This window comes from Arachis duranensis, chromosome 9 (genome assembly GCF_000817695.3).
Source record: "Arachis duranensis cultivar V14167 chromosome 9, aradu.V14167.gnm2.J7QH, whole genome shotgun sequence".
NCBI classification, from domain to species: Eukaryota; Viridiplantae; Streptophyta; class Magnoliopsida; order Fabales; family Fabaceae; genus Arachis; species Arachis duranensis.
In genome coordinates, this window is record NC_029780.3 from 12,882,705 (window position 1) to 12,905,053 (window position 22,349).

At 33.9% G+C, this 22,349-nt stretch overlaps 1 protein-coding gene across 1 annotated transcript; it reads left to right on the plus strand.

Annotated features, from left to right (window-relative positions):
* Positions 1–1,316: 1,316 nt before the first annotated feature.
* LOC107464761 (phospholipid:diacylglycerol acyltransferase 1) lies at positions 1,317–7,552 on the plus strand. The gene is made up of 6 exons (XM_016083723.3): positions 1,317–2,153; positions 4,148–4,370; positions 4,599–4,882; positions 5,214–5,523; positions 5,903–6,162; positions 6,803–7,552. Exons 1-6 carry the CDS (start codon positions 1,666–1,668, stop codon positions 7,284–7,286), a joined length of 2,049 nt encoding a protein of 682 aa, XP_015939209.1. The 5' UTR covers positions 1,317–1,665; the 3' UTR covers positions 7,287–7,552.
* Positions 7,553–22,349: the final 14,797 nt, after the last annotated feature.

Sequence of the window (22,349 nt, forward strand, 5' to 3'; positions counted from 1 at the left end):
CATTGTTTGTTAAAAGATAAATAAATAAAATCTAAATAAATATATTTATTTATCATAAAATTAAAAAAGAAAACTTATTTATTAAGGATAATCCAGGTACTTAATAATGTGATCTTTAGGTCTAATAAAATTACGAACTATTTTTTATTTAACAACTAAATAAAACTAAGCTTTCCACTCTTCTTCCTCCTACAACCTTTCTCACAAAGCAACATTTTTCACTCTTGAGTAACTCCCTCATATAACACTCAATACTCTTCAATAACTCTCTCTCTCTCTGCGTTTTGCATTTTAAACACCCCACAACACTCTTATTCAACACGTGGCGTGCATGCAAGAGAAAAGATTGCCAAATGCAACCTGCGTTTTGGCTTGGCCAACTGCCAAACACAGCTTCCGTTTTTCGACTTTCAACACGGTCAACAAAGCAGGTCCGGTCTGCATGCAGGAGACAGAGACACATTTCGAGCTCTCAATCTGCTTCCCTGCCAATCGGAAGCTACTTTTTACAGGTTGTTGCAGCTTTTTGATTTTAGTTTTATGCAAAACGTATCCTGCATTTTACAGGTGTCTCAATTTTTTCATTTCTGGTATGACAAAACATAACCTGTTTTGCAGGTTACTGACTTCAACACATTCACTGACAATAAAATACACGTCAAAATACAATATAGTTGCATATCTCCATTGTTACCTCCATTCTTAAATTAATTTCTGTGAAGTACATTAAATTATAAATATAATAAAATTTAAAATAAAAAACAGATAACAGACATAAAAATTAATAATTTATGTAAAAATTTGTTAATATTTTTAGTTTAAAATATTTATAACTTTTGAAAGAATTTGTAATTTTTTAGAAGAAATGAAACAGTGAGAAGAAAATTTATGTATAATTTATTAATTCATAATATAATTATTTAATAAAATAATATAATTAATAGTCAATAAACTATAACTCAAATAATATAATTTTTTTATTTTTATCTATAAATTTTGAATTTGAATTTCACTCTTAATTTTAAAAAGATATAACTAATAAATGTTACGGTAAAAATCTTTATGTTAATTGCTCTTGTTAAACCATAAATCTCTAATCTCTTGTTAAATATTTAAATAGCTCCATATATATATATATATATATATTTTGTATATAAAAATATTATATGTATATTAAGATTAATTATTTATTTAAAAAATATAAAATATATATTAAAAATAAATTAAATAATATATATTTATATATAAATACATAATAATTAATTTTAATGGCAGATTTGAAAAACAATAAATAAAAGAATAAAACACAAATAATTTGTGACCACTTTCCCTTCACTAATTCAGTGATGCTCTAACCACCAAACACGCTACTTCAATCTCTGCTTCAATCCCCCGCTCAAGTTCTCTGAAAAATAATTAAACCGTTTCTCCTTACAGAGTTGACCAAGCTTCCCAAACGGTTTCTTCATATTTCTTTTATTATTATTTAAACTAATTTCTGCTGAAAATTCAACTGCAGAGAAGAAAAACGCAATCTCATCCGTTTCTAATTTTCTATACTCTGAAAAGGGAAATTGAAACAAAAGAAAAAAAGGAAAATAAGAAAATAACTGATAAATTTTCTCGAGAAAGCTCTGGGCTAGAAACGAGTTTGGTAGTAAGAAAATGTCTTCAGTTCGACGGAGAAGAGGATCGGAAGCTCAGAGCAAAGAGATTCAAGCCGAAGAGAACAACAAAGAAGAAGAAGAAGAAGAAAAAGAACACGGAGAAGATGACAATGATAAGAACAAGAAGAAGAAGAAGATGAAAGATGAGAAGAGCAAGGAGAAACAAGAGAAGAAGAGGAAGTGGTCTTGCATCGATAGCTGTTGCTGGTTCGTAGGGTGCATTTGCACGGTGTGGTGGTTGATGCTGTTCTTGTACAAGCTGATGCCGGCTTCGCTGCCGCAGTATGTGACGGAAGCGATCACGGGGCCGTTGCCGGACCCGCCGGGGGTGAAGCTGAAGAAAGAGGGGCTCACGGCAAAGCATCCGGTGGTGTTCGTGCCCGGTATCGTCACCGGTGGGCTTGAGCTCTGGGAGGGACATCAGTGTGCTGAAGGACTCTTCAGGAAACGCTTGTGGGGTGGCACCTTTGGAGAAGTCTACAAGAGGTAATTTTTATTTTCAGGCGCACTTTTATTTTGTGTTTTATATTTCAATACCTAACTTTTTGTTTATAAATAGCATAGTTATCTGGAATTTGGGTTGAAAAAGTATTGGTTTTTGGCTCTTTTTTTTTTAACGATCTTTGAGTGAACTACAAAAATAGCATCCGTGACAAAATAAGGTAGTTTCATTCTGTTGGTAATTACTTTCTCACACAGTTGACACCAGCTGACATTGCTGAGAAGTTTTTGTTGTTTTGCTAGTAATAAAATCTTTGGAGTGCTGTTTTCACAAGTGTTATTTATTTATTTATTTATTGGTTTCTTATGGTATCCTCCGGTCTGACAAGCCAACGGATTGCTACATATACAAGATGAGATTCGAACCTTAGACACTTGTTTAAGTGGATGAGTGAGCTAACTAAATGTTATTTAGGCATGCTCTTTTCAAGGGCACAGGTTGACATGACCATGTTTTTCGGAACAGATTAAGCTGACTTAAGAGTTGTTTTATGTCTAATAGTCATACTTATATAGGTATCTAATGGAGAACTTTATGTATAAATGAGTGAGCAATTTAGGTACATGACTGATGAGTCCAGTGAACAAATTTTTATCCATTATTATTGACTGCTACATCCATTCTTAATTGGAGAGAGAATGGAAAGACAGTGCAAGAGGATTTCAATCCTTGTTTGTGGTTGTGGATGTGACTTTTTTTTTTTGGGTAGGTGGTTAATGATATATATAACACGGTTTGGTTGTGGAAAGTAATTGATGAGAGGTCCTTTTATGAGGGACGGGTCATTCTTACAACAGATGCTGGGAGGGTTAGTCAGAATCAAGAAAACAAGACAATGTTAATGGTACTTCTTTGTTTTCTGTTTCCATTAATGATGAGGATGTTGATTGAAAGTAACACTGAAATAATCGGAGACATCTAAGCATTGATGATATTTGAATTGTAAGATATTCAATGAACATGTGACTTCAATGCAGATTTTTGGATTTTGTCACTTTATTTCTGTTGGTGAAATCAGTCAATGAACAAAGGAATTAAAAGGGAATTTTCCGTTTATGGTCTTATTGACTGATTAGGAAATTGCCTTAAGATGATTAAACTTTTCCCTTTGAAGGTGGTGGTTGTTGGTTTTTCTTTTTTATATTAAATTATATTTATTTTAATTAACTTTTCATCCAAATATAAGTGTGTTTTCAAGATTGTGTCCTGTTAAATAATGTACCATCAGGTCACTGTTTTTCCTTTAAACTTCTTAGTTCAAACTCTTGCAAGGAATTCAGATATTTTCAGGTGCCTTTCCTTGTACCTCAAACTTTCATTAGCTATGCGTATGCCACAAAGAATCATTTAGGAAGAGAAATATTTAATTACCAGATTTTGAGGGTCGGCAAGGACTTGTTTGGATCAGTTAATTGATGATCCTGAGTGCTTGATTGGAAGAATTTCAGTCGCTTTATTGGATAGGTAGGAAGGACTATTAGTCTTGAAAATATACCATGTCTTGATATTACTCCTATTCCTTACAAAGACAAATAATTTTTGGAGCACACATGGGTTGAAAGATGTTGCAAAAAGTTTTAACCATTCAGCAATATGGTCAACCATTGAACTTCTGATATAGGAAGTTCCAGAATTATTGGAATGCATTATCAAAAAGCATACAAATTTGCATACATAACCTACTTTTGAAAACTACTGAAGTAATCTTTTGATGGAATTAATTATTACAGAAGTGCAAGTTTTGCTCGTCTCTCCAATTACCCCAAATGACAAAAAATTGCATTTCAAATGTTCTTTTGTTTTATTTTAGTGTATCAAGTATGTATATTAAGTATTAGATAGCTTTCACAATTTAACTTCTTACAAGCAATTAGTTCTCTCTTAACTTGCACATCTTGACGTGCACTTTTGATACTTCGAAGTCACCATATATAGCCAAGAAATTACATATTTTATTTATTTTATGAATTTTTTCTAGACCTTCATGCTGGGCAGAGCACATGTCGCTTGACAATGAAACAGGATTGGATCCACCTGGCATAAGAGTGAGGCCTGTCTCTGGACTTGTAGCTGCTGATTACTTTGCCCCTGGATATTTCGTTTGGGCAGTCCTAATTGCTAACTTGGCTCACATTGGTTATGAAGAGAAAAGCATGTACATGGCTGCATATGATTGGAGAATATCATTTCAGAACACTGAGGTATTGCTGGGGGTTTATGTAACTTTTAATTTTTGGAAGTAAAGGGAGGGAAGGCAAGGGATTGAAGTGTAAAGTGAAGTTTCAGTTCTTCTTCAAACCCTCTCTCTGTCTTCCCTTTCCCTCCAACACTTAACTCAAAAACAAGTTATCTGTCTGTAGTGTTGTGTAACACAAGGAAATTCATTGAGTATGCTCCTATATTTTTTTATTGATAAACTAACTGGTCAGGTGCGTGATCGAGCATTAAGTCGGATAAAAAGCAATATAGAACTTATGGTTGCTACTAATGGTGGGAACAAGGCAGTTATTCTTCCACATTCAATGGGTGTACTATACTTTCTTCATTTTATGAAGTGGGTGGAAGCACCAGCACCACTGGGTGGTGGGGGTGGATCAGATTGGTGTTCCAAATATATAAAGGCAGTTGTAAACATTGGTGGGCCATTTTTAGGTGTTCCCAAGGCTATAGCAGGTCTTTTCTCAGCTGAAGCCAGGGATATTGCTGTTGCCAGGTAAAGTCACTTACTAACTAACAATATGGTGATCATTTCACTTTGATGCACTGATACTTATTTATATTTTATTTTATATTGTCAATTTCATATCTTATCCTACTATTTTGAAACAATGTCCTATCCTCATATGCTACAAAACCAGCATAGATATTTCTTCTCTCCCCTCTTTAGAACTACTTCTTTTAATTACAGATTTTTTAAGGAAATATTCATGTCCACATTTAGAACTTATGTCTTTTCTCATGTTCATGCTATAGTGCTTTAATCTTTCTGGCCGGCCAAACTGTTAAATATCATGATGAAATTTTGTTCTCTTCTCATGTTCAAGGGCGCTTGCACCGGGGTTTTTAGATAATGATCTGTTTCGCCTTCAAACCTTGCAACATGTAATGAGGATGACTCGCACTTGGGACTCAACTATGTCAATGATACCAAGAGGCGGGGAAACTATATGGGGTGGTCTTGATTGGTCACCAGAGGAAGGCTATACCCCTAGCGAGAGAAAGCAAAACTCTAACAATACTCAGTTAACAGGCCAAGAAACAAATAAAACAAATGTTAACTATGGAAGAATGATATCATTTGGCAGAGATGTGGCAGAGGCACCTTCCACTGAGATTGAGATGACTGACTTTCGAGTGAGCCTATTTCTAAAGTTTTGATAATTAATAAGGAATCTTGGAAATTCTATAGCGTTGTTTGTTTGTTCAGATTTCTTGTTGCTAACTTGTTATTATTATCTTATTCAGTCTAATATTTTGATATGAAAAAGATTAGTTTGCTAAGAAAATGATCCGTCAAAGATTGATATTATCTTCTTGTACTTGAATGATTAGCTCCACATGAAAAATCCATCCAAAGTGAGAACCCCTTTTGTTAGCAAATCAATATTCGTATTTAAGACTACAAATGAAACTAATTTGTTAGCAAATTAATCTTTCTTTCAAGGGCTAAAATGGTGATTTACTCTTTTCCAGACAGTATCTGTATAGTTAATACTATGTTTCTTGTTAACAGGGTGCCATTAAGGGTCATAGCGTTGCAAATACCTCTTGTCGCGACGTGTGGACCGAATATCATGACATGGGAGTTGAGGGAGTAAGAGCTGTCGCTGAACATAAAGTTTACACAGCGAGCTCAATTATAGACCTGCTTCAATTTGTTGCTCCAAAAATGATGGCCCGTGGAAGTGCACATTTCTCTTATGGAATTGCTGACAACTTGGATGATCCTAAATATCAACACTACAAATATTGGTCGAACCCCTTGGAGACAAAGTAAGTAGTTTTGTCGCTCTACATTATTGAGTTATGATTGTTTGGAAGAATCATCAATTTGGTCCCCAAAAGATCAAAATGTTGATAATTTAATACACTTGTTAAGGATACCACAAATATGAAATTTTAATAGAAAACATAATTTTTTAAAGTTTTCAATGCATTGAGCACATTTATCATGCATAGAAAGAGTAAAAAAGCCTTCTATTTTAACAGTCTCAACCAATGTTCTTATGACATTCTTTAGCTAAATCCCAAACTATATACATTGACAAATTAGTCCTTAAAAGATCAATTTGCAAGCAAATTAGTTCCTAAAATGTCTTTTGTTAACACTAACCAAATTCAATAGTAATAACATCGTTCATCATTAGAGTACTGTGGACTAATTAAATATCATTTAGGAACTAATTTGTTATACACATTTCTGAATTTGGTGTTTGGTGGTACCATTCCAAAATAGATTAGCTTCTTCGTGGTATTACTTGAATAATTATTATTGGTTGACTCTTGACTGCATCTTACTTAACATATGGGGTCTAGACAAACAATTTTCAACATATATCTTCTATCTGATCTACCCTCCCAATCGGATGCTCTGCCGTTTGCTATTCTAATATCTCACCAAATCTTTATGCAGACTACCAAATGCTCCAGACATGGAAATCTTCTCCATGTATGGAGTAGGCTTACCAACAGAAAGAGCCTATATTTACAAGTTATCTCCCTATGCTGAGTGCTACATTCCGTTTGAAATAGATACCACAGCAGAAGGTCCTGATGAAGATAGCTGTCTGAAGGGTGGAGTCTATACTGTCGATGGTGATGAGACCGTGCCGGTTCTAAGCACAGGCTTCATGTGCGCGAAAGGTTGGCGCGGGAAAACCAGATTCAACCCTTTTGGGATTAAGACTTACATTAGAGAATATGAGCATTCTCCTCCAGCAAACTTTCTAGAAGGCAGGGGGACACAAAGTGGTGCCCATGTTGATATAATGGGAAATTTTGCATTGATTGAGGATGTTATAAGGGTGGCGGCAGGGGCCAAAGGAGAAGATCTGCGAGGCGATCAAGTGTATTCCGACATCTTTAAATGGTCTGAGAAAATTAAGTTACGCCTGTGAATTAATCAGAGTGAATTTCAATGGAAGCTCTGGAACCGTTAGATGTGATCATGTTCAGTTTTTGATGGGATGGCATTCAGAAGTTGTGGTTTAGCTGATGAAAAACTGGCTCTATCCATGGAAGGATATTCAAATTGGTTGATTAGAAGGGTATGCATTGATTTGTATGTATTGTAATAAAATTAAGCATTTTCTTTGTCATCTTCAATGGATATCGTGGCTAATAAAATAAAAATGGGGACAGAGGTGCTGGTGTTACGTGCTAACCAAGTTATAGCGGGGTAGAACTCAAGAGCCCCATTGGTCGTTTCATTGTACCATAATCACTTTTCATGGTTCTTTACAAAAAAAAAGAAAGAAAAAGAAAAAAAAGTGTAAATGACACAAGTGATCCTCAAGACTTTACAAAATAGCATTCCACTCTATTTTTTAATTAAAATTGATATCCCCTCATTCTGTTTAACCTTAATATTTACTCTAATTTTTTTTATCAAAAATATAAAAAGGAAATCAGCAAAAAACACTCGAATAGTTGTTAGATAAAAAAAAATCCATAATTGAAATTAGGATTTATTTGAAAAGTTTTTAAAGTAATTTTTTTAAATTTTTGACTTATGGAAAGTAATAGTATGAATGTCTGGTACAATTTTTAAAATTAAATTATTGCTTTTTAAAAAGCTATTTTAGGAGCTTATAAAAAAGTTAAAAAAATGACTTCTCTTATAATAAAAAATTTTTTTATCACATTTTTTTTAAAATAAACACTTTTAAAACTAAAAAATCAAACACAAAATAATTTATTTATAAATTATTTTTAATATAACAATTTATTATTTAAACTATTTTTTCAAAAAAAATTTAATTAAGCTGTTTACCAAAGTGGGCCTAATCTCTAACTCCTACAATTTGATCATTTGATAAAATTAACTAATAATAAACTCTAGTTCCTTTTTGTTAATAGGTGTTAAGGGAAGATCAAATGGTGAAACTCGACCGATTTTGACAATTCCAAGATTTGTTAGAACAATTAAAGTCCGCGAATTCTGAGTAGGGCTCGCAATAGGTAAAGTAGGGTAGGATAGAGTTTGGATCTAATTCTGATCTTACTTGCAAATTGAGATTTTTATATAAATTCAATCATATTTTATTCGCGTGTTGAAAATATATCAATTCTAATCCTATCCGTTCTTAATTTACCGGTACCTAATCCTATTTGAATTATAAAAAAGATGCAACATTATTATATAACTTCATGATAATTTAAAATAAAAATAATTTTTATGTTAAAGAAATGTATTAAATTATTAAGATCTTTTTAATGATTAAAAATATTTTACATTTAATAAAAGATCTTTGATTTAACATCCACTACTAAATTAGATCGAATTAGATACCTAAGAATAAATTGCATGTCGCCATCCTTAACCCTGAGTGTGTGATTGGATTGCTTGGATTGAACGATTTCATGATACATATCTTGATCTCAATTTGTCCATATTATTAGAATTTTATGTGATGAATTTATATTGACGGTTGGCTTTTATTATTGTAAAAGCCTCTGTTAATGTTTAAATTTTTTATAATTAATACTTGATCATTATGAAAAAAATCTATATTTTTATTTAATTTTCTTGATCGCTAATAGATTTATCACGTGCCACTTTATAAAAATTCGAGAGAATATATATTTTTAAATACTAAATTAGTGTATATTTTCGTGTCCTGCACGAGATAATATATAAAATTATATAAAATTTTTTTATTAAAATTTAAATAAAAAATATATATAATAATAATTATTATAAATATTTTATAATTTAAAAATATTAAAAATAATTAATATTTATTTTAATCCATTTGGATTGGTTGAATGATTATTTTATTTGTTTGCTTAAACAAGTACTTGGAATTCAAATCTCACCCTTAATAAATAGAGCATCAATATGTGGTGGATTAATCATCGACATGTCGAGTTAGAAAATCTATAGAAAAAAATTGTATTTATCTTTAAAATAGATTAATTTTTCATTAATAGTAATACTTATGGACTTTTGTCTTTGTTGAAATTTACTTAGGACAATTTTATTTGTTGGTATCGTATTCATTCTTAAAATCAAAATAATATGATCAACATTGTTACTTGTTACAACTTCACATTTTTTAAATAATTTTTAAATTTTTAAATTCATAAACTTATGTCATTACAAAATTTATTAGATCGATTAATATTTCTTGATAACATGGTGTACCGAAAAATCATCATTGAGTATTAGTTAGTGTGAAGAGAAATCCATAATAACTTTTGTTATTCAATATATAATTTATTCTATTGAAAAATAATTACAATGGGTATATTCATTTTAATAAATATTATTCTATCTAATAGTAATACTATAAAAAAAATACATTGGCCACTTTGAATTGTTATAGGTCAACTTCCATCCACATTAGTAGAATGCCTAAATTGAGATATATTCATCAAACAAACAATCAATAAAACACTCATCCGTACTTTCTCATTTTGGGTATATTTATACATAAAAGAAATTATACATAAAGAAAAAAAGAAAGAAGAAAAGAAGAGTTGAAATAACAAGAGTAATAAAAATTATGATTCTTATAATTTTGTGTGACCATCTATATATAGTAGACCAGACAACTATAATTATCTAACAAAATTAATTTGTATTTATTGCACTCAACTTGAATAAATAAAAAATTATCTTATTTTAATTTAATTTTTTATTCACATTATTTGAATTTAGCTTAATATATATTATTTGATTTGATTTGATTTAATTATTAGTTAAAAGTATTTCAGTTGTCTATTTTATTCATAAACTTATTATTTAATGACTAATAAATTAATCAAATTAATTAATTAGTACATACAATAAATTTGATTTAATAAATTAAAAGATACTAACAGAATATTAAAATAAATGAATTAGAAAATATTATCAAATTAAATTGATATAAATTATAATAAATTATATGATATTTAAATATTTAATCAAATTAATTTGTTGATATAGTTAGTTTATCGTAATAACTTATATTTAAAGAGTTAAACGAAATAAATCGAAAAACACTCTTAGAAGTATGTCACGTCAATTCTATCATTAATTGTAAAAACCAATTTTTATTTACAACTCTATCATTAAATGCAAAAACTAATTTTTATATAATAAAATAGAAATAGATTCTCACACTAATATTATCCCTCAATTACTTTATTCATACAGTAATCATAAGCTTCAAAGATGGACATACATTGCTATCAATCTATATTCCTATTGTATTGGTATTCTAACTCTTATTATAGATTCCACAAATTCCACATACTTAACGTTTGGATACGAAATTTATGTCTCTTTTTTGTTTGTTTTTGGACTTGGAAAATTACGATTTAATTTGAAACATTACCTTTTTGTTTTTGTTTTTAGGGGATGAATCTTCTTTTATGAAGTATGGAACTTGAGTTGAATGATTGCTTTTGTCAGAGTCTCTTGACAAGCACCACCAATCAAAAGAGCCACTGCTGAGTAAATTTCTATAGTGGTTCTCGAGATTGATGCTGTGTATCAAAATTATTTTTGAGATTCTAATTATACCAATTACGTTTTTAAGATTGGAAAAATTACACCATAATAGTCCTTGACCCATTTTCCGTTAACGGCACGCTGGCATGGCTTGATGACATGGACCTTTGGTGACACGTGTCGCATCATGATTTGGCCACGTGTAACGATATGATGACGTGTTGGTCAACGACACGTGGCATGCTGACGTGGATGTGTATGCCACGTGTCACAATGCTATTTTGCCACGTGTCAGATTATGTCACGTGTCGCAATGCTATTTGTCCACGTGTCATCCACTATGTCATCGTTACATGTGCACCAAATTGGTCCCTTACTTTGCATCAAATGACTCATTTTAGTCCCTGAAATTGAATGTTATGCACCAAATTAGTCCCTTCATCAGTTTTTTCTCATTTTTTTATAAATTTAAAATTCTCATTATATATTTGAATACACTAATTTTAATTTTATCTTTTCACAAGTTATTTTAATACAAGTGTTTTTATAAAATATTTTTAAAATATTAGTTTTAATTATACAACTTTTTCTACAATATTTTATTAAAAGAATTATATGATATATTGCTATTGATTTAATAAAGATTGTAAGTTAAAAGTATAATAATATTCCTTAATACAATTTTTTTAATATTTAACACTTTAATAAATATTTTAGGAATACTTGATCAGGCACTTATTAACTAATATAAATTTATTATTCCCATCAATTTTAAAAATGTCCGATTTCCTATATAATTAACTTCTCACTAAATTAATAAAATAGATTTATACTATCAATTATAATAATTCATTTTATCTATAACTTAATTAGGTGGTTTTTTCATATATTACACTATTAATCAATATAAGTACTTATTGTAACCAAGATTTGAACAATATTAAAACAGATACAAATAAACACAAGAGTCAATAATAAAGTTTTGGTTTTAGTTAACATGTACTCTAATGATACAAGTTAACATTATTAATTTTTAAATTTATAAAAAAAGAGAAACAACTGATGAAGGGACTAGTTTGGTGTACAACATTCAATTTCAGGAACTAAAATGAGACATTTGATGCAAAGTAAGGGACCAATTGGTACACATGTAACGATGACATAGTGGATGACACGTGGACAAATAACATTGCGACACGTGGCATAATCTGACACGTGGCAAAATAGCATTGTGACACGTGGCATACCCATCCACGTCAGCATGCCACGTGTCGTTGACTGACACGTCATCATACCGTTACACGTGGCCAAATCATGAGGCAACACGTGTCACCAAAGGTCCACGTCATCAAGCCACATCAGCGCACTGTTAACGGAAAACGGGTCAGGGACTACTATGGTGCAGTTTTTCCAATCTCAGGGACGTAATTGGTGCAATTAGAATCTCAAGGACAATTTTAGTGCACGACGTCAATCTCAGGGATAATTTTAGGATTTTAGTAGCTATACGGATTCTCACCCATCAAATCTTTTTAGTAACTCCTTGAATATTAAATTTGTATAATAGTAGACATTAGATAATCACACAATAATGCATTTAATTTATAAAAAATAATTTACCCTTTATTACTAACGTTCTTGCTGGATTGGTTTTTTAGTTTTTTTTTGTGTATTAATATAATTTTAATAAATCTAATTTTAAAAATCCCACCTATGTTACACTTGCGGTACAGAGTTGGTCTCAAATTCGGATAAAAGAGAGTTGTGTTAGGTCTTCAACAGCCAACATAAAAATTTAGTCGAATCTTCATGACATGGATCAAAGATGTTATTGCGCTAAAGCTAGGTCGTGAATGGTGTATGGCTCGTGTACAGTGTCAAATGAGCAAGAGCCGCTGCATTGGTGCTCAGGTATAGTGTTAAATGAGCAAGGGTTCCCGCGTTTTCGTGAACGGACAAGGGTAAATAAGCTAATTCACAAAGAAAAAGGTAAAAGTCGGAACGACAGAAGGTTAAGATTTGGGACATGGAACATAGGCACTCTAACAGAAAAATCCATGGAGGTGGTCAATACCATAACAAGGAAGAAGATTAACATCATATGCCTACAAGAAACAAAATGGATTGGTGCGAATGCTAAAGAGTTGGATACTACGAGAAAGGTGAAGAATAGGAATGTGGTAGGTATTATCGTGGATAAGCAATGGAAGACAGACATAGTGGATGTCAAGAGAGTGGGAGATCGGATCATCTATATCAAACTTGTGGTGGAAGGAGGCACTTTTCATGTGATTAACGCCTATGCACCACAAGTGGGTTCGAAAGAGCAACATAAGATAAGATTTTGAGAGGATCTCGAGAGTTTGGTCCAAGACATACCTTCAAGAGATAAGATTATTTTAGGAGGAGATTTAAATGGCCATGTTGGAAGAGAAGTGACTGGATATGGAAGTATTCACAGAGGTCATGGTTTTGGGGTAGTCAATACTGAGGGTAAAACTATTTAAAATTTTTTCTTAACCTTTGATCTCCTCATCGCAAATACATGTTTTAAAAAGAGAAACAAACATCTTATAACCTATAAGAGTGGCATAACAAGCTCTCAAATTGAATTTTTCTTTTTTAGGAGAGTTGACCGAAAATTTTGCATTAATTGTAAAATTATTTCAGGAGAGAGTTTAACAACACAACATAGGATGCTTGTCATGGATTTTTGCATTGAGCGAAAATTGAGGAAAAGACATCATACGAAGAATTCAAGGACGAGGTGGTGACGGATGAAAAGTGAGGAACAAAGAAGCTTCCTAAGACGGGTAGAAGAAGAGGCAAAGTGGGATGGGAACGGAAGCACGAAAGAGATGTGGAGAGAGATGATAGAAGTTATTAGAAGAACAGCAAAAGAAAATTTTGGTGAATCTAGAGAGATAGGACCAAGAGACAAGGAGTCATGGTGGTGGAATGCGAGTGTATAAGAAGAGATAAAAGCAAAAAGGGTGTGCTTTAAAGAGTGGTCTTTATGCCATAATGCAGATAATTGGGAAAATATAAAGCGGCTAAGAAAGAAACAAAAGTGGCTGTAAGTGAAGCAAGAACAAGAGTATATGAGGTTCTCTACCAATTTTTAGACACAAAAGAAGGAGAAAAAAGTAGATATAGAATCGCAAAGAGCCGTAAAAGAAGAACGAGAGACTTTGATCAGGTTAAGTGCATAAAGAATGAAGACAAGGAGGTGTTGGCTCAAGAGGAGAAAATCAATGAAAGGTGAAAGAGCTACTTCTATGAGTTATTTAATGAAGGACAGAAGACTCTTCCAAGCCTTGGTTGGTTATGCACTAGGGAAGAAAATCAAAACCTCAAATAACATCGAAAGATTCGAGACTTCGAAGTAAAAAAGGCTCTAAAGCGGATGAAAAATGATAAGATAGTAGGACCCGATAATATTCCGATTGAAGTTTGGAAGGACCTTAGAGAGAAAGGCGTCAGTTGGTTAACTAAGCTTTTTAAAGTCTAAGAAGATGCCAGATAAGTGGAGAAAGAGCACATTGGTACCTATCTACAAGAATAAAGGGATATACAAAGTTGCAAAAACTATAGAGGGATCAAGCTCAGAAGTCATACTATGAAGTTATGGGAAAGGGTAATAGAACGGAGACTGAGAAAAGAGACACAAGAAATGCATGAGCATTTTTCCTATCTTTTCCTAGTGAATTTGCATCTAATTTTGTTGAGTTTAATCAAGAATTAATTATATTTTAGCCACTATGAATGCTATTTTGAGTTTTGTGCAATATTGTTTATTTTAAGTAACATTCGACTGAATTTGATGGAGTTTCTGCAGCTTAAGATTTAAAGGAGATAGCAGCGAGGAGCGACGCGTACGCGTGAATTTGAAGATTTTCTTAGCGACGCGTGCGCGTGACCGACGCGTCCGCGTGACTTGCGAAAAAGACCATCGACGCGTATGCGTGACTGACGCGTACGCGTGACTGACGCGTACGCGTGACATGCGCCACGTGCAGAAAATGCTGGGATGATTTCTGGACCCCATTTTAGCACCCAAGTTAGGCGCGGATCCAGTAAAGCCAAGTGGTCCCCCACGTTACAAGACGCGGAGTAGTTAGTTAATTCTGATTTAAATTCAAATTTGATTTTAAAATAGGAAAAGATATTATCTTAATTTCTGATATTAGATTTTAAATTAATTAGGATTAAAATGGCAATAGGGTTATTCCAACATAACATTATTCCTTTCCAATTTACAATCCTAGTTTTTGACTCTGAACCATGAGCAACTAATCCTCCATTATTAAGGTTAGGAGCTCTGTCTATTTGTATGGATTAATTCGTTTGATCTTTCTAATTTAATCCATGTTTTGATTTATATTTTAAATAATTGTTTTTGTTCTTTATTTTATGAATTTGGGTGGAACAGAAGTATGACCCATGTTCTAATTGAGTTCTTGTAAAACTTGGAAAAGCTCTTTACTTGAACAACAGCTTGAAAACATATTATCCTGAATTTCTAATTGTTTGTATTTAATGGGATACATGACATATAATCCCCTTGATAATTAGGATTCTTGTGGCATCTAAACTAGAAATTGATCATCACCCTCTAATTGGAATTAATTGACCAAGGAATTGGTAGTTAATAAATTTTAGAGGAGACTAGGAAGGTCTAAGGAATTAGGGTCTAGTCATATATAGTTTGCCATGAATTAAATCTTGCATGATTAAAATAGTTAGTAAGGAAAATCAATCGGAAAATAGATATCTCTGAAACCTTAACTATTTCTCTATATATATTTCACAACTTCTTTACTATTTGCTTTCTGAAATTCTTAATTTACTGTTTAATACTCTTTGAATACCAAAACACTCTTTTCTGCTTGCCTAACTAAGCCTATCACTCAATAATTGTTGCTTAATCCATCAATCCTCGTGGGATCGATCCTTACTCACGTAAGGTATTACTTGGTACAACCCGGTGCACTTATTGGATAGTCTGTGGTTAGAAACACCGCACCAAATTTTTGGCGCCGTTGTTGGGGATTGATAGTGATTAACAACTATTAGTTGTTTGATTGCTTAGATTAGGCATTTTAATTTTTATTTTATTTTTATTTTATTTTATTATTTTCGAAAAAAATATTTAAAAAAAATATAATATATAACGCTAATATTTTTCCTTAATTTCTGAAATTAAGTTTGGTGTTACCTGGTTAATTTTGTTTTAATTTTTCTATCTATTTTTTTTAATTTTTAATTTTTTTAGAATAGTTAGTATTTATATTTTATTTCATTACACAGGTTACCTAACTAGGAATTCTCTGCACTCTGACGTGGAGATTCCCATCTTTTCTTGTTTTATGTTTGTTTATGTGCAGGAACAAAGACAAAGAACATCTCTTAGACTTTGATCCTAAACATGAGAGAACTTCCAGGCGATGTTTACAACAAGCAATATTTTACAAGGCTACAGAATCCACTATGGATCCGAATAATACTGATAATGCCAATGTGGCAAACCTGAATGAGAATGAACAACAAAGGAGAATACTTGTCTTTTTTTCCACTCCTACAGCAGATCTGTATGGAAAGAGCATTGTGGTGCCTCCTATAGCTGCGAACAACTTTGAGTTGAAGCCACAATTAGTCACCCTGGTACAACAAAACTGCTAGTATCACGGTCTTTCCCACGAAGATCCAAATCAATTTATTTCCAATTTTCTGCAGATTTGTGATACTGTGAAGACAAATGGAGTGAACCCAGAGGTGTACAAACTCATGCTCTTCCCGTTTGCTCTGAGAGATGGAGCAAAGCTATGGCTAGATTCCCAACCCAATGAGAGTTTGGACACTTAGAACAAGGTGGTTATTGAGTTTCTCACTAAATTTTTCTCACCAAAGAAGCTGACTAAGCTTAGGGTAGAAGTTCAGACCTTCTGGCAGAAGGATGGTGAGACTCTGTATGAAGCTTGGGAGAGATACAAGCTACTGACCAGGCAATATCCTCCGGACATGTTCTTCAAATGGACTCAGCTAGATATCTTTTATGAAGGCTTGGGTGAAATGTCCAAGATGTGCTTAGACAATTCTGCAGGAGGTTCATTGCACAAGAAGAAGACACCGGAGGAGACTATTGAGCTTATTGAATTGGTTGCTAGCAACCAATATTTATACTCATCTAACAGAAATCCTGTGAACTCTGAGGCTCCTCAGAAGAAGGGTGTTATAGAAGTGGAATCTCTTAATGCTATTCTTGCTCAGAACAATCTTATGTCTCAGCAAATAAATTTACTTACTCAACATATGGGTGGCATGCAAGTCTCAACTATCAACACCAAAATTCACCACAGAAAGTCTCCTATGACATGGCATGTAACTTTATGAAAAATGATAATTATGATTATGCTCAACCCTCTTCTGAACAGGTGAATTACATGGGGAATGCTCCTAGGAATCCCAACAATAATCCATATTCTAAGACATATAATCAGGGGTGGAGGAATTACCCAAATTTTGGATGGAAGGATCAACCTCAGAGACTTCAGAACTTCAACAATAGTTCTCAGGGCAGTTTCCAATAGAACAATGATTTGGAAGCAATATTGACAGGCTTAGACAAGAAACCAAAGCATCCATCAAGAACTTGGAGATTTAAATGGGTCAATGAGCTACAAAAGTTAATGAGATTGATCAGAGGACCACTAATAGCCTTCCAGATAACACAATTCCAAATCCAAGAGAGAAATTTAAGGCTATCACCGTGATAAGTGGACAGTGGCAAGTACGGAAGCACAAGTTATGCAGGAAACCAGAGCTTTCATTAGAAATTTAGAAGTGCTAGTGGGCCAACTGAGCAAGCAAATACTTGAGAGGTCTGCAAGTACATTTCAAGGTGATACAGTGGTGAACCCAGGAGAAGATTGCAAGGTTATTCAATTGAGAAGTGGTAAAGTAGCTGGCTCTGAGACCAAGGCCAATGAAGAGCTAGTTGAACAAGAAGCTCCAGAGGAGAAGAAGGAAGAATTAGAGCACGCCCCTCCAAAGCGTGCGGACAACCCATTCCCAGACTCTCTTGACACTTATCCTACATTGCCAAAAGCTCCTGAGTACAAGCCTAAGATGCCATATCCTCAGAGACTTCAAAAGGAGACCAAGGACAAGCAGTTTTCAAAGTTCTTGGAAGTCTTCAGAAAGTTACAAATCAATATTCTTTTTGCTGAGGTTTTGGAACAAATGCCTATCTATGTCAAGTTTATGAAGGAGATGTTGTCGAAGAAGAAGCGTTTAAAGGGAGATGAGACAGTAGTCCTGACTAAAGAATGTAGTGCTGTAATTCAGAATAACTTGCCAAGGAAGATGCTAGATCCAGGGAGCTTTCAAATTTCATGCACCATTGGGAGCACAACCTTTGAGAAAGTCCTATGTGATCTGGGGACAAGCATAAATCTAATGCCCTTATCTGTGATGAAGAAGCTACAAATCCAAGAGGCACAACCCACAAAGATAGCATTACAGATGGCAGACAAATCTATGAAGCCTGCATACGGATTAGTTGAGAATATCTTGGTCAAAGTGGGTAAGTTCTTCTTCCCAGCAGACTTTGTGATTCTTGACACAGGGGAGGATGAGAATGCCTCTATAATTCTAGGAAGATCATTCCTAGCCATTGGAAGAGCTCTGATTGATGTAGAAGTGAGCGAATTTGTGCTTAGAGTGCATGATGAGCAACTAGTCTTCCATGTTTTCAAAGATGTACATTCAGCAGGTGAAGAAGAAAGGTGCATGCAGACTGAGCTTATTGATCCAACCCTTCAAAAACCTTCTAATTATACACAGCAGAATCTGCAGCTCAAACCTCCCTTGGTAACAATCAATAAAATTCCTCCTGACATCAAATCTAAGTTTGGTGTTGGAAATGCATCATCTACCAAGGAAGAGGTTCCCAAAAAGAAGAAAGTACCCAGAGGATGAAGAAACAAAAAGATCCCCACTGAAGGTTTCTCCCCAAGAATGAAGGTGGTGTTGACTAGCAATCCAAAATGGATTTATATAGTAACCAGAATCCTCTCTCTAGAGCATATTGAGCTATGTTATGGAGACACAGGAAAGAAGTTCAAAGTAAGGGGTAAAGAGCTGAGCCCCTATGATCCTCTTCCTTAGAGGAGCTAACCGTCAAGCTAGTGATGATAAAGAAGTGCTTGTCAGGAGGCAACCCAATAATTTCGTATCCTTAGTTATTTTTCGTAGTAGTAGTTTTCTTACTTATTTGATTTTTATTGAGTTCTTACTAATTTTCTGATCATGCAACTATTTTAGAACAGAAACCAAAAAAAAAAGAAGAGGGCACACGACGCGCAAGCGTCGCTGACCCGTACGTGTCAAATGGGTGTGCATGAAAAATAAAATGAACAGAGAGTTACATAGGAGTGGTGCAACAATGATGCCTCTAGCACAAACAAACCCACGCGTACGCGTACCCCACGTGTGCGCGTCATTTGTGATTTTCACCATTCACGCGGGCGCGTCAGTGACGCGTACGCGTGACCTGAAAAATCGACGTATAAGAGTGTTTGGGCAGAGAGTTATACTGGCTTGGGGCAGGAAGTATTGTTAGAGACAAGAGACATAAGTAACAGAAAACCAATTTAATTTTATACCAGACAAATCTACCACTGAAGCGATATACCTGTTAAGAAGGATGATAGAGAGGTATGGTAGTAATAAAAAAGATCTACATATAGTGTTTATTGATTTGAAAAAAGTGTACGATAGGGTATCAAGGGAGGTCTTATGGAAGGTTTTAGAAAAGAAGAGAGTAAGGATCGCATATATTTGGACAATTAAAGACATGTATGATTGGGCTATAACTAGTGTGAAGACTCAAGGTGGTATGATAAAGGAATTTTCTATTGGTATAGGATTATACCAGGGATTATCCTTAAGTCCATACATTTTCACATTTGTCTTAAAAGTACTCACAGAGCATATCCAAGAGCTTGTACCATGGTGCATGCTTTTTTGCCGATGATACCGTCCTTATGGGAGAGTCAAGGGAAGACCTAAATAAGAAGTTGGAGTTATGGAGAGAAGCTCTAAAAGTGCATGGTCTGTGCATAAGCCATAGCAAGACGGAATATATAGAATGTAAGTTCGGCCTGCTAAGGGAAAACCCTAATATAGAGGTGAAGATTGGAGATAACATTCTACAAAATATTAAGAGTTTTAAGTATCTTGGGTGCATCATACATGATAATGGAGAGATTGAACAATATGTAAATCATAGGATCCAAGCAGGTTGGTCAAAATGGCGGAGTGCATTTGGTTTTATATGTGACAAAAAAGTGCCTTTAAAACTTAAAGGTAAATTCTATCGCACTACTATCAGACCGGCTATACTTTATGGTACAGAGTGTTGGGTGGCCAAAAGGGAGCACAAACATAAGCTAAGTATAGCAGAGATAAAGCTATTGAGATGGATAAGTGGTCATACGCGATTGCATAGAATAAGGAATGAAGATATAAGAGAAAGAGAGTTGGAGTAGCATCTATTATGGAAAATATGGTAGAATCGCGTCTCAAGTGATTCGGACATGTGAGAAAAAGACTGACAGAACACCTAGTCAAGAGGCTGGATGAGATGAAAGATGGACAAGGGGAGAAAGGCAGAGGAAGACCTAAGAAGACCATCCATGAGGTGGTCAAACGAGATCTGCATGTAAACAATCTCTCTATAGACATGATACATGACAGAGCTCAATGGTGTTATTTGATTCATGTAGCCGATCCCACCTAGTGGGACAAGGCTTTGTTATTATTGTTGTTGTTGTTGATGTTGTTGTTGTTGCTGCTGCTGCTGCTGTTGTTGTTGTTGTTTGTTGTAATTTAAAAAATGTTTAATATAAGCATGCAAGGGATTTGTATATCCTATTTTTCTAAGGTAATGTTTTTATGTGAAACCAAAAATATTACTTTGACTATTCGAGCTCACTGTAGCAAAACAGGTTTCAAACAATGTCATTGTATGGACCTAAGAGGGAGTGCTAGAGAATTAGTGTTGACATGGAAGGAAACAATGGATGTGACGGTTATGAATAGTGAGGGTTTCTTTATTCAATTTTGCTGGACATACCAGACTAAGCAACAAATATGGGATGTGGTGGCAGTGCATCTGCATACAGCCGAACAGAATAGAGTTGAACAATTCAATAGAATCACCAAAATGAGAGTTGGAGACAACAATCATTTTCTACTGATAGGTGACTTTAACATAATCTCAGCTTTTCACGAGAAAGAGGGAGGAAGAATGAAATCAATATCTTCATTCAATGACTTCAACAATTTTATCAATGATGGAGAATTGGTAGATCTAGGCTATCAGGGCAGCAAGTACACTTGGAGTAATAGACAGTTTGAAGGGAACCTCATTAGAGAACAACTGGACAGAGCTCTAGTATCTCATTCACTCAAATCAGCCTACTCAAATGCTACAGTTATCCACTTAGAAGATACATGTTTGGATCACCGCCCCCTACTGCTATTGTCAGAAGTTGATGGCAGAAAATTAAAAAGGTGATTTCGATTTCAAGAAAAATGGTGTGAGAGTGAAGAAATTATGAACCTTGTGAAAAAGGCATGGCAAGTTCAAGTAGAAGGTCCCCAATGTTCAATTTTTTCAACAAGCTCAAGACTTGTAGGAATTTAATTGTCAATTGGTAATGATCAACCACTAGTAATACTAAAAAGATGATTAAAGAGTTGCAAAAAGATTTGGAATTAGAAAAAGAAAAAGGGGCAGAAGCGGATAAGCTAAAGATTCTTAAAAGAGAAGCTGAACTAGAAGAGGCATACATGAACGAGGAGCGCTATTAGAAGAAAAAAGTCTCGTGTTCAATGAAAAAAATAAGGGGGATCAAAACACCAAGTATTTTCATGCCAAATTCCAAAGTCAAAACAGAAGGAACAAAATTCATAGGCTGACTGATAATTCGGGTACCAACCACTCAGACCCGAATTGTATCGCTTTGACTGCAATTGAATATTATCAAGAATTGTTCAACACTTCAAACCTAATATCAACAGCTCAAGAATTGCTTAATATGGAAACTACAATGGACACTGAAACAAATTGAAGATTAACTAGAAGATTCTTAGAAGAAGAGATAAAGAAGGTCACATTTTCTATAAATCATTCCTCTGCACCGAGAGACGATGGCTTCACATCTAAGTTCTTTCAGCATTACTGGAAAGTCATTAATAAGGACTTAGTTGAGGCGGTGTAGAGCTTCTTTTCAAGAGGCAAAATACTTCGGGCTCTAAACTATACTCAAATTTGCTTGATTCCTAAGGTGCTAAATACAGATTCTATGAGTCAAATCAAACCCATCAGTCTAAACTCGATCTTCTATAAGGTAATTTCTAAGATTCTAGTTTATCGTATGCAAGAAATTATTTCTAAGATAATCAGTGACAATCAAAGTGCTTTTATTAAGGGTAGACTAATAAGTGACAACAT

Bases quoted from the DNA above. Each gene is read 5' to 3' on its own strand.
- LOC107464761 (XM_016083723.3), top strand. From the start codon at position 1,666: ATGTCTTCAGTTCGACGGAGAAGAGGATCGGAAGCTCAGAGCAAAGAG. The intron at 4,883-5,213 runs GTAAAGTCACTT...CTCATGTTCAAG, and splicing joins AGGGATATTGCTGTTGCCAG to GGCGCTTGCACCGGGGTTTT. The intron at 5,524-5,902 runs GTGAGCCTATTT...TCTTGTTAACAG, and splicing joins TTGAGATGACTGACTTTCGA to GGTGCCATTAAGGGTCATAG.